The sequence below is a fragment of the Apium graveolens genome, chromosome 6 (genome assembly GCF_009905375.1).
Source record: "Apium graveolens cultivar Ventura chromosome 6, ASM990537v1, whole genome shotgun sequence".
Taxonomy (NCBI): domain Eukaryota; kingdom Viridiplantae; phylum Streptophyta; class Magnoliopsida; order Apiales; family Apiaceae; genus Apium; species Apium graveolens.
Genome location: NC_133652.1, coordinates 136,732,331 through 136,744,920, shown reverse-complemented (window position 1 = coordinate 136,744,920; position 12,590 = coordinate 136,732,331). Strand labels below are relative to the sequence as shown.

The window sequence follows — 12,590 nt, the reverse complement described above, 5'->3', positions numbered from 1 at the left end:
CCGAAAAAAATATTATTTTAATAAATTTATCACTTTATTAATTATTACCCTACGGAGCATGTAGAAAAAAAGATGCTTTAAGATTCCGCGTAACAACAAAAAGGCACGGAGTGAGTTGGGGCGGTGTTGTGGACTGGCGGCTATGAATATAGAGGGAGGGGGGGGCCTTTCTTTCGTCAGTCAAAAACAAAGGGGAGTCCTAGTTGGAGCCGACTATCTATGTTTCTAGTTTATCTTTTGTATTTTGTCGCCTCCTAACTCTCTCTCACTTTTATTACAACTAAAGTAAAGACAACAACAACGTGCGCATCTGTTTCCACTCCACTTTCAGTTTCATCTCACCTTTTCTTCTTCTTGTTTTTTCTTCATCTTAACCTCTTCATCTTTAACATCGATTCTTTTTATCTTTATATTTCTGGGTTTCTTGTTTCTTCAGGTTTGGTTTCTAATTTTATTACTGATTAGAGAATTCTTGATTAATAAAGCGTGATCTTCTTTATATGTATTGATTCTGATTATGATGATATTTGTATATTACTGTCCTTTGCTTTTTTAAAATTCATTCAGTAATAATGTGCGTGTATCTGTTTTAGTTTTTTTTTTTTTTTATGTATAGCTTCTGTAGGCTGTCTCTGTTCGTGTGTGTGTAGTTTTGCTAGCTTGAGTTGAATTGAAGCAATTGTCTGTGTGTGTGGATATTGTAAATGGTGTGGCTTCGAGGTGATCATTTCTTTTCTACTGATTGATTCAAGTTTTAGTTTATATCTATTTGGTATTGGTATAGTAACACTTTGTCAAAAAGGGGCTGATTTTTTCTGTCATTGATATTTGCAATTACTAGTATTTAGGGTCAGTTTGACATTGTTGTGGCCAACCTCCCGTGGGGGAAGCAAAGGCCGTTAAAATGGCAAATACAAAAAGTGTTGTACAATGAATTGTTATCATGATTCAAGGTTAGGTAAATAAAATATGTGTGAAAATTTTCAAGTTAATGGTTATTAGTGCAAGTGCCTTCACTGTAGCTTGAACCCTTAACCTCTTGTTTGTTGTTGCCAAAAAAAGAGATGCTAGAAATAAATGTTCGAAGTTGTAAAACAAATTAATTTTGGATTTTCCTGGAATCAAATCGAAGGTTAAGGTATGTTTATTGGGAAACAATTTTAATATTCATTTTCCTTATAAATTGTGAAAGTAGCTTTTCAAATAAGTTGCAAATTGTAGTCCTTCCTAAAATCAGCTTCCCGACTATTAAGGAAATCAACTGTGGTGTTAGAAAGTCTACTTTTATCTGAAAAGGCAGGGAAAGATGTTTTAGGGTATGTGAATTAATGTCAAACAGATTCATAGTAACATCAGTTTCTTATTTTACATGGTTATGTAAATTTGTTTTTTTCTCTAAATAACTGATGAAGAATTCACTGGCTTTGTTTGGATCTATCTTAAAAAATGGAGAATTGTTAGTCTAAAAATGTTAATTTTGTTGCAAGATGCTCTAGGTTAATTGTGATAATGTAGCCATGTAGGGAATATAACTTTGCATTTATGTGTATTAAGTTTAGGAAGTTACGATGTATTTACTCCCACTTCTTTTGTCTAGATTTTTCTAGACTTGTATCACATGTTCTTTCTGCTTCCATTCCACTATATGTTAGAGCACTTAACATTTATTTTCCTCTTTCTGCATGTTTCAGTTATCGGATCACGGTTTGGGATTTGATCTCAGTTCAAAACGGTTACAGTTATCATCTTACTTGTGTCCAAAATGTGCTTAGCTTTGTCTTGGATGTCACCTTCTGGTAGATTAAAAAATATGTACCAGAGAGTTTCCATGTCTCTGGCCTTGGTTGTTCTTGAATGGTTTCTAATGTTTATGCTGTTCTTTGATGCAAGTTTCTCATACTTGATTACAAAGTTTGCCCGCTTATGTGGATTGCAAATTCCTTGTCTGCTTTGCTCAAGACTTGATGACGTTATAGGGAAGGAGAAGAAAGGATTTTATTGGGATTTGATATGTTACAATCATAAGTTGGAGATATCTTCTCGAGTCTATTGCCATGTCCATAAAAAACTTGTTGATGTCCAAGAGTTGTGTGAGACTTGCCTATTCTCATTTGCCACATTAAATAAATCTAATGCAGAAACATATCGAGTATTAGTAGGTAAATTGGGAGCCAATCCTCCCACTGGGATTGAGAAAGATTTAGTGGATGCGAATTGTAGTTATGATTTCTCAGAGACAAAAACCTGCTCTTGTTGCCATAAGCAGTGGATTTCGAAAGGAACTATTCAAAACCAACTCTGCGCCACATCATGTGATCCTGGCGCTAATGCTACGGAACATGATGAACATGTGCTGTTAAATACCGAATACCACATGGATGAAATGAAGAAAACAGTGGATGAATCATCTATGTCATGCAGAACTTCTGATTTGAGAAATATTCATTGTGATCCTTTGTCACATGTGGAATATAGTAAAGTAGAGATTACTTCGGAGAGTGAATCAGATATCCCTCATTACGATGATAGAGCCAGTGCCCAAATTCATGAAATGGATTATTTTTTTGGCAGCGAAACTGTTCACAGTGTGGCTAATGATCTTTCTGTTGGAAATCTAGCCTCTCCGTCTAAGCCATCAGGTTTAGAATCGGATGCACTGTTAGAAGCTATTGATTCCCCTGACAGTGCAAGAACTACATCAATAGACAATGGATTAAAGGAGTTCAACCCACAAGATGTTAACAGCAAGTTTGATCTACCTGCCCCGTCAGACCTTATATCTTTTGATGAGGTTCCTCCATCTGATGGCTCAAAGCTCTGTACAACTGCCTATGATGAGCTTACATCTGTTAATAGGCTTTCTTCATCCAGTGTCTTGGTTGCTCCTGTAGAAGCTTTAGGAGAACCAAGTAAGTATGATTTACTGCGGCATATAGTATGCCTAATCTCCACTTATTATCTTCACCTGTTTGATTTGAAGAAAGGATCTCCAAACAAACTAAGTTGTGTCGATTTGACCCCCCTGCATAATATAGAGATTAGAATTCAGAGAGGAAAGTGATTTCTAAAAATTAAAAAAAAAATAGTCCAAAAGTTTAAGCCCGATGACGAGTTTAGCATCTACTGATGTAAAATTACACCCCCCCCCCCAATAGATAAATAATCCCCTAAACACACATCATCAGCTTATGAGATATATACAAAGTTAATCCCCTAAACATACATCAGCGGCTTATGAGATATACACACAGTTAATCCCCCAAACACACATCAGCAGCTTATGAGATATATACACAGTTGGATGGCATTACTGAAGAAATTACTTAAAGTTAATTAGTTTTTGTTGTATGTTCTCTTATTGTAGTATTAGTTCCAGAAGCGGACAAACTGGGTCGGGAAAATGCTGCAAAGAGTGAAGTCATTTCTAAGGTGGAAACTGAGCCACTTACATCTATTGAAACACGCTTGGTGGAAACTTCCACTGTGACCGACACTGGTTCAGTAATGCCCAGTTCTTTCGATCTTGGGGATGCTTATAAGCTAGCTGTTGGCAACACGAGAAGGCAGTTATCTGGGAAGCTTTTGGAACAAATATCTATGAAGGATTCTACAAAGCTTAGTGAAGATTTGAAGATGTTATTGTCACAAATGTCTGCTGCTCGAGGTCTTGAGTTACCATCATATGATATTAGCCCTAGATTATCAGGAAATATTGATGACATGAGAAGTACTGATTCTTCCCTTGGAACGGGAATGCATTTACTTCAAAGAAGAATCTCTCTTGAAAGAAACGAATCTGGCTTGTCTATAGATGGAAGTATTGTTAGTGATATCGAAGGCGAAAATGTGGTTGACAAATTGAAACGGCAGATAGAGCATGATAGGAAATTATTAGGTGCTTTATACAAGGAACTAGAGGAAGAAAGAAATGCTTCTGCAGTTGCTACCAATCAAGCAATGGCTATGATAACCAGATTGCAAGAAGAGAAGTCGGCACTTCATATGGAAGCCTTGCAATGTCTAAGAATGATGGAAGAGCAGGCTGAGTATGATGTTGAAGCATTGCAGAAAGCAAATGATCTGATTGCGGATAAAGAGAAAGAGATAAAAAATTTAGAAGCTGCGGTTGAACTTTTTAGGGAAAAATTAGGAAATGAACCATTAGTCGATATTCTTATAAAGCCGTATCCTGATACTAAGGAAGACTTGATGGTGGATAATTCAGAATCAACTTGAACAAAACGGACATAATATCTATTAACAAATCGATTGATCCACAAAGTTCATTGCTGGGGTTTGCTAATGATAGGGTAAACTTTCTTGCCATTTCATCTTTTTTCCTGGTAATTCTTTGAAGTGGTCATTAGTACAGAGTTTGCCATTCACTTTTTTGCTATGTTTTGGATTTACGATTTCAAAGACATGTTAAAGAAAATATCTATTTAATTCTTACATTATAAGTTCGTAAGAATTTTCATTTATATGTGTGTATACATAGATATATATAAAGTTTGAATATAGTTGTAGCACGTCTTCCAATCTTACTACTATGCAAACACATTTAGTGATTGAAGATGGACAGATTATGTACAGTGTTATCTTCCTTGGTAGCAAATTCATTATAAAATGTTGATATATGTATCTGTGGTCATATATTTTCTTGACAAAACCCTACTTTACAAGCGGTTAAATATATTCTTGCTCAGTTTGGCTAAAAAAAATTAGATTGCAGTGAATTCTTCCTAAAAAAGGAATTTAGGGAATAATACGCGGAATGAATGAACCTATGTATATCTACTATCTAGTAATGTACTAATGTTTCTTAGAGGTTTAAAGTATTAGTAGACTTCAATATGCCCCTCCAAAATTATCCACCAGGATTGTGGAGTAGCCTAGAATAATAAATGCAAACTGGAATCTTGAATTTGTCTATAGTGCAGTAGTCTCGGTTGTTTTACTTATCAGTCTATATAGTTAGTTTATTAACTTTTCTTCTTGTACATATGTTATGAGTGCAATATGATTTCACTTAGGAAGCTTTTCCACAAACAATTTACGACTTATTTAGCATCTTCACTAACCTCTTTTTGCTTTCTACTTCGCAGATAATTCTCGAGTACACGTACCATATTCTTGTTAAGGGTGTGCAGCGCCTATGAAGATAATGGGGATAAATTTGTACAAATTTGCGACGTTTTTCCTTCCACAGTAAAGAGTTGCAAGGGATTTTGAGTACACTGAGTGTGGTTTCCTTTCTATTAGTTTTGTTTGCAAAGTTTGATGCTATACAGAGTCTTAGAAGAGCCTCTTGCTCTTTTCTTTTCCTTGCAAGTAATGAGGTTTGGCTCATATCAACTGTGTAAAGCTGCTTTTTTGGTTATTTAAGATGAAGTGTACGTGTAAAGATTAAGATAGTCACTTTGCTAATTTTGTGGATGTTAAAACAAATCTTGGGTTTAATCTTACTGTCTTTTCAATTCTTAATGTAATTAATTAAGATAATAATGACATACGAAAGTATTGTAATCTTATTGTTTCAGATTTTACCATAAGTTGTGAGCATGAGCTAACCTATACGTGGATCGTTTTACGAATATAACTTCACAACTTTTACCTCTGATAGCAAAATTTTACAATCCTCGACCGAATTAGGTTGAAAAACCAAAATGCCCACCATTCGTGAAAATCTACCTAAAATATCTATTGGCGGGATGTTCCGCCTTTTTTACCCACTGAATACGCATGTGGGGGATGCGGATTCGGTTTTTAAAATTTTAACAAAGACTACGCATGTTCAACATGTGTATTCACTTTTTGTTTTTTTGTGAATACGCATGTTGAAGATGCGTATTCTTCGTAAAAATCAAAAGTGAATACGCATATTCAACATGTGTATTCTTTATTAAAATTTAAAAGGCTGAATACGCATGCCTGAAATGCGAATTTTGTGGGTATTTTGGGCGGTTCGCGCGGATCTGGGCATTTTGGGCAGTTGAAGGTGGAAATTGGTGTATTTTGGGCATTCTTTCACCAAATTACCGAGGTATGAATTGAAATTAATTTAGCTGCGCATAGCTTGTATCAGTACTAGGGGTGTAAACAAACTAAACTGTTTACGAGCCACTCGAGCTCGGCTCGTAAAAAATTCGAATTCGGCTCGAAAATAACCGAGCCGAGCTCGAGCTCGAACTTTTCGAATTTTTAACCGAACCGAGCTCGAGCTTTAAATTATTCGGCTCGTAAGGTTCGCGAGGCTCGCGCGAACCGTACGAGCCTCTATTATTTTTAATTTTTTATTATAAATATATTTTTATGTAAATATTTAATATTTATTATATATTATTTATTTTTATCGAGCCGAACTCGAGTCGAACCGATTATATTTTAATTTTTTTTTAATATTTGGTGAATTAATTCAAGCTTTCGAGCCGAACTCGAGCCTACCGAGTCTTTTACGAGCCGAACTTCGAACTTGAAATTAAAGGCTCGATCGAGTTCGAGCTCGAACCCGAACTATTTTAATCGAGCTCGAGCCGAACCTGGCGGCTGGCAGTATTTGGCTCGGTTCGGGACGATTACACCCCCGAACCCCCAATCAGTACCAGGTAATTTTTCAAGTTAAAACAACTTCATTTGAAAAGGTTATAATCTAAGCTCATAGTCAGCCCCCAAGCTTCTACTCTTGAACGGGGATATTACAGGAAATAAATTTTATGACACGCTTTTTCATTATGTATCAAGGTGTAAAAGAAAAAATCTTAAATATGTTGAGACACAAAATTGAAAAATTGGATATAAAATGAAGGGAAAATTAATTGTGATGTACATGTGAATTATAAGAACTTTTTTTTCCATGTCCATAAATGTCAATTTATAAGTAATTTAATTTTTATTTTTTTCTCATCGCAGTTCTTTCGTTAATATCAGATTGACGTCGTTATTTTCAAAGAACATTCTTGAAATTTCAAAGAATTAAACGAAATTTTAAAGGTGATTCCAATTTTCAAACTCAAAACTTGAGTAATCAAATCACTCGTTTTGTAATATCCTATCCATTTATATCGTCAAAATTATTGAAAAACTAATCAAACCAAAACCCTAATTTAAGTCAAAAATTGAAAATTTCCCAAACATTTTGATGGCATTGATGGATAAGGGATGGAAAAATGAGTGTTTGTAGTTACTCAAGTTTCAAATTTTGATATCAGAATCATTTTTAAAGTTGTCTTTGATTTTCCAGAATTTCAAAAATGTTCGTGGGTGATTTGTCACGTCACTACGACATTAATTTGATTTAACGGAAGGTTTGTGATGGGAAAAATCAAACATTAAATTACTTATCAATTTATATTTAAAATTCAGAGACCTAGAAAAAAAGTGTGTATAATCCATGGATGGTGGGATTAATTTTCTCTAAAATAAAAGAGTAATGATCAAAAAATATATATATATATATATATATATCTAAATATTTTATTTTGGATCGCGCCCTTTATAAAAATATTATTGTGGAAATTTCCGCACTAGTGTACAAAATATATTGTAAAGAATTGGTCAAGGGGAATTAATACTTATTTTCGTGGAAATTACTTATGCTTTGTAAATAAAATAAAGAAAATTGGTATATTGACCTATTCATTCAAATTTAATACTAATAAGATTAATTTATACTATTATTATTAAAGAAGACCCAGTGATATTTAAATTTCTTCGTTCCCCAGACTTCTGCTCATAGACTATTTCATAACCAAACCAAAACCAATTCTACATACACTGATGAATGTATGTATGTATGTATATTGAATAGTCTTGCCTCCACCCTACTCCGGCGGCGTTGCTCTCATTAGGTAATAATTATTTGATTGATAACTTAAATTTTTCTATTTTTTTTTGTTTTAGATTAGTTGTTAATTTTTTTAGTTTATGTATCTTGTTTGTTGTTACAATGTGCACAATTTTTTTGTATATCAAAGTATGCTTGTACATGTTTTTATATTATAACGTCTTTTTTACGGAAACATTATCTCTACTCTTTTAGATAATGGTACATCTTCTTACCTATCTATCCTCGTACCGTACTTTAGAACGGCGACGTAGTTGAGCTCTCGTACTTGTTTGAGAAGGTCAGGAATTCGAACTGTGGGTGTTAAATTTACATATTGGTATCTAATTAATTTACAAACATTAATTGATTATATATGTATTATTATTTATAAAGTACTAACTTAAACAAAAAAATTCATATACGGACGGTGGAGTATGTTACTGTAACATACTATTATATATTTACAGCCATGTCCGTGATGTTGCATAAGGTTGAACTAAATGACTTGTGCTTTGCTTGCAAACAATTAACTAAACTAAGGTAGTTTTCGAATAGATTTAATGTCCTTACTCTGGAGAACCGTTGTTTTTCCTACAGAGAAAATGAATCTCAACGCTTATGTATTTGGTTGGAGTGAATGGAATGAATGAAATTAAAGAAAATGAATAGAAATTGAAGTGATCCAAAAAAAGTTAAGGTAGTGCAAAATTGTTATGATAAGACCCTAAAAAAAATTGTTATGATAAAAATTCTGAAGAAAAATTTCATAAGAATAGAATGGGCCAGAGAATGTAAAATTTTCAAAATTTAATCATTTTACACTTCAAATATCATTCCTTTCCTTTCCATTCCATTCAGCCCAACTAAACACTACATAGGAAGTTCTACTTTCATACGAGGGAATGTTGGAGTAAGATTTTTTCTTGGCAAATTTTTTTGGGAGGATTACTATTGGCACGACTTTGTGTTAGGTAGTTCATAGTTTATAGGCATGTACGGGCTCTTAAATTGAACCAGAACACTAACTATAGCTGCACTCTTCTATTCTTAATACAAATTATTGTGGATTTAGTCTGTATTTATTATTGTATTTTTCTGGATGACATCTAAAGACGCCTAGAATAAAAGTATTAATAAATATCGATTCTTATACAGTTACAGGTTTAAGGCTGGTTGCAGCATGGATCGGCTACATGGTCCTGCACGCCTCATGATAGTTTCAGATCTTGACCAGACAATGGTATTTCTTTCTTTAGCTGCCTCCAAGTGTTTGCATGTTTTTCATTAAATGTTTAACTGGAACTTCAATGTTGCAGGTAGATCATAATGATTGTGAGAACCTCTCTCTTCTTCGGTTTAATGCCTTGTGGGAAGCTGAATATCGTCAGGATTCTTTGCTTGTATTTTCAAGTGGAAGGTCATTTATAAGTTATGAGCACTTGCGTGATAAAAAACCCTTGTTATCACCAGATATAACTGTTATGTCTGTTGGAACTGAGATTGCATATGGAGAGTCAATGGTACCAGACGATGATTGGAAACAATCATTGGATAAGAACTGGAACCGAGACATAGTCCTCGAGGAAACATCAAAATTTCCCGAGCTTACTCCTCAGGTATTATGCTAAGGGAATTATTTCCGGTTAGGGATATTTAACTTTGGCTTTTATATAAACAAGTTTAGTTTGTTAAGGATGTGGATGTCTAGTGATGTTCGCCCTGTAGGATGTATCCTTCATCTGATAGATCAGATCTGGTACATGTTCTTCTCTGAATCTATTAATCCATAATGCATTGCAGTCGGAACAAAGTCAGCGTCCTCACAAAGTTAGCTTTTTCCTCAAGAAAGATGAGGCTGAGAAAGTAATCAAGGCTGTCACTGAGCGTCTGAAAGCACGTGGGGTATGAATCAGTTAATTAACTGATGAATCAGTTAACTAACTGACTCGCTTCACAAGTTTATTTTGACTTATTGATAGGTTACAGATTTGTATTGTGCCTGATTCAAAAGTTGCTCCTTGTCTAATATAATTAGGAATGTAGCTTTCTTATTTACTGATTGCCTCTATATGTTTACTATTAATCAGCTAGATGCTAAGACTATATATAGTGGAGGGGAGGCTTTGGATGTGCTTCCAGAAGGTGCTGGTAAAGGACGAGCTCTTTCATATTTGCTGAATAAATTCAAAGTGGAGGGGAAACGACCTAACAATATTCTTGTTTGCGGTGACTCTGGAAATGATGCTGAACTTTTTAGCGTTCCTGAAGTCCACGGAGTGATGGTTCAAGCCGAACACTAATCTTTTATGCACTTTAAATCTTTTTCAAGTCATTTTGATTGCATTTTTCAAGAATAACTGTTGTGAGGAGTGAGGACAACTTATATTCTTGAAATTCAGGTCAGTAATGCAATGGAAGAGTTGTTGCAGTGGCGCGAAGAGAATGCCAAAAGCAATTCTAAAATACTTCTTGCCACGGAAAGAGGTGCAGCTGGCATCATACAAGCTATTGGTAATTTTGGATTGGGCTCAAGCATATCTCCACGAGACAGAGTAGACCTTTCTGAATTCGGAAGTAAAACATTGCATCCAGACCATGAGATAGTTATGTTTTACTTGTTCTACGAGAAATGGAGGAAAGCTGAAGTAGAAAAAACTGAGCAATCATTACACAAACTGAAATCTCTCTGTGTATGTTTTGCTGTAAATATCTGTTTATCTATCTACTAGGGTTTTAATATCATAAAAAATATTCTGGACATAATATCTTGCGAGTACTCTTAAGAGTTGATAATTTATGGGACATTCAGCTCTTACCATCTGTCATCGTACTGACCGTTAGTATGTGCTTCTCTTTTTATCAGCATTCAATGGCTATCTTTGTTCATCCATCTGGAGTCAAACGACCTCTTAAGCATAGTATAGATGATGTGGTCATGTTACATGGAGACAAGAAGGGAAAACCATTCTCGGTGTGGGTCGATCAGGTTTATTCAGCTGAGATTGCTTCAAACACATGGTTGGTAAAGTTCTACAAGTGGGAGCTCTGTGGTAAGTCTAGAAGTGTAATATGTTACTTTCATTCTGCCCTTTGCTATAACATAATTGAAACTGATTTAGTGGAAGACATAAATATGCTGATATCCAATATTCTATTGTACTACACTTGCAGACTTGCTACTCTTTGCTTTTCATGTTTAAAATGCGCAGTTAATGCACTCTGTAATTATTCAGGAAAGGGAAAAGATTAATGCAATCTTTAAAATAATATTAAAACAAAGGAAAACTGTAACACTAGCCTATATTACATTATCAAACGGTAAAATTGTATCACATTAAAAGTAAAAACAGTTGATACTGTGTATGTATCAGTAAAAGTATTGTGATATACTTGGAAATAAAAAGTACAGTCATAAAATTTTAAAGGGTTAAATATCAAAGTGGTCACTCAAATGAAAACCATATATCATTTTTGTCACCCATCTTATCGGACTATCATTTGAATCACTAGACTCATAATAAATATCAAACAAATAATTCCAAATATGTGCTCGAAAAGTAAAAGTAATATATTATTGAGTTCTACACATTTTTCTTGAATGCTACTCCAACCAAATCAAAAGTTGTTCAGTTGTTCTAAGCATTATCTTAAGATAATATATCTATATACTAATTTAAGATAATATATCTAGATTTTATAAATCCTATATATACAAGCCAAGCATTTGAAAATCACCGGATACATATGGTATGGAGTTCATGTAATCGATACAAATATTATAGATCAGTTTCACAATGAGGGTTCTACTACACCTGTGGAGTACAAGCTAGTGCAGTTAAGGGTGATCAACCTTACCATAATTATCAACACTAAGCTATGATCTAAGTATATTTCTAACAATTCCAGATTTGCCTTAGAGTCAGCTTGGAAGTTGAACAAAAGTAACTTACCTTTCCAACATATTTTTAATGAAGGCTTAAGAACCTCTGAATATGCTTTGACCATCTGAACTTATATGGACTTTGCAGATGAGGAGAAATACTGCTGTTTGACAACAGTTCTACTGAGCTTGAAGGTTAAGTTTAAGATTTTCTCCGTCTATAAAGTCATATTTTCATGCTGATGCTGCTAGTACTTATCATTTCTACTTGTGAACAGACTGAAGAACCGGATGGTTTAATGTGGCTGCACATGCACCAGACGTGGCTGGAAGGTCGAGGAACAAAAGAATCTTCAACATGGCTGTTATAGAACACGAAACTCTGAGCTAATAATTGTATATCTCCAGTGCGTCTGTCTAAAATCTCCAGTCTATCTTCTCAACAGGACCAATACAAGAGAACAACTGAACATATTCCGGTCCTTATTCAATAAAGTCGATCCATCTGGGCAATACCTTCGATAAGTCATTTAGCATATCAACTCCAACAAATAAAACAGGATGCTGATTAATCTTGTTAACCCTTTGTTTAATTTGTCTTGACATCTGCAGAGTTATTTACAGTATAAATGAACTTTATTTCCATTGGTTTTCAGTTCTACCTTATTTTTCATGTTTCACGTATAATTGCCAGAGTTCAGTGACTAAGAAAGCTTTGGAAAAGATACCCCTTGTCATATTCTCAGACTTCGTTAATGACTGTGTATGACATGATTTTTTAGGTCATTACTCTATTTTTTTTTAATTTATATTTAAAGGGTACTTTAGAATCTCTCTTGCCTAAACAAACAACAAAATGATCAATATTAAATTTCTAAATATTTA

General features: G+C 34.3%; 2 protein-coding genes across 5 annotated transcripts; both read left to right on the top strand.

Annotated features, from left to right (window-relative positions):
* Positions 1-133: 133 nt before the first annotated feature.
* Positions 134-5,477, top strand: LOC141667944 (putative myosin-binding protein 4). The gene is made up of 4 exons (XM_074474594.1): positions 134-436; positions 1,692-2,909; positions 3,365-4,310; positions 5,106-5,477. Exons 2-3 carry the CDS (start codon positions 1,763-1,765, stop codon positions 4,234-4,236), a joined length of 2,019 nt encoding a protein of 672 aa, XP_074330695.1. The 5' UTR covers positions 134-436; positions 1,692-1,762; the 3' UTR covers positions 4,237-4,310; positions 5,106-5,477.
* Positions 5,478-7,664: 2,187 nt separating this feature from the next.
* Positions 7,665-12,348, top strand: LOC141667946 (sucrose-phosphatase 1-like). 4 transcript variants are annotated; one of them, XM_074474601.1, is made up of 9 exons: positions 7,665-7,847; positions 8,981-9,065; positions 9,142-9,441; positions 9,626-9,688; positions 9,913-10,107; positions 10,225-10,515; positions 10,689-10,875; positions 11,854-11,900; positions 11,984-12,348. In XM_074474601.1, the coding sequence occupies exons 2-9, from the start codon at positions 9,006-9,008 to the stop codon at positions 12,074-12,076; spliced, it is 1,236 nt and encodes a 411-aa protein (XP_074330702.1). In that variant the 5' UTR covers positions 7,665-7,847; positions 8,981-9,005; the 3' UTR covers positions 12,077-12,348. The 4 variants fall into 4 exon arrangements, with proteins under 4 accessions (XP_074330702.1, XP_074330700.1, XP_074330703.1 ...); XM_074474599.1 differs by having other exon boundaries at positions 7,666-7,847; positions 9,626-9,727; XM_074474600.1 differs by lacking the exon at positions 7,665-7,847 and adding an exon at positions 8,003-8,123 and having other exon boundaries at positions 9,626-9,727.
* Positions 12,349-12,590: the final 242 nt, after the last annotated feature.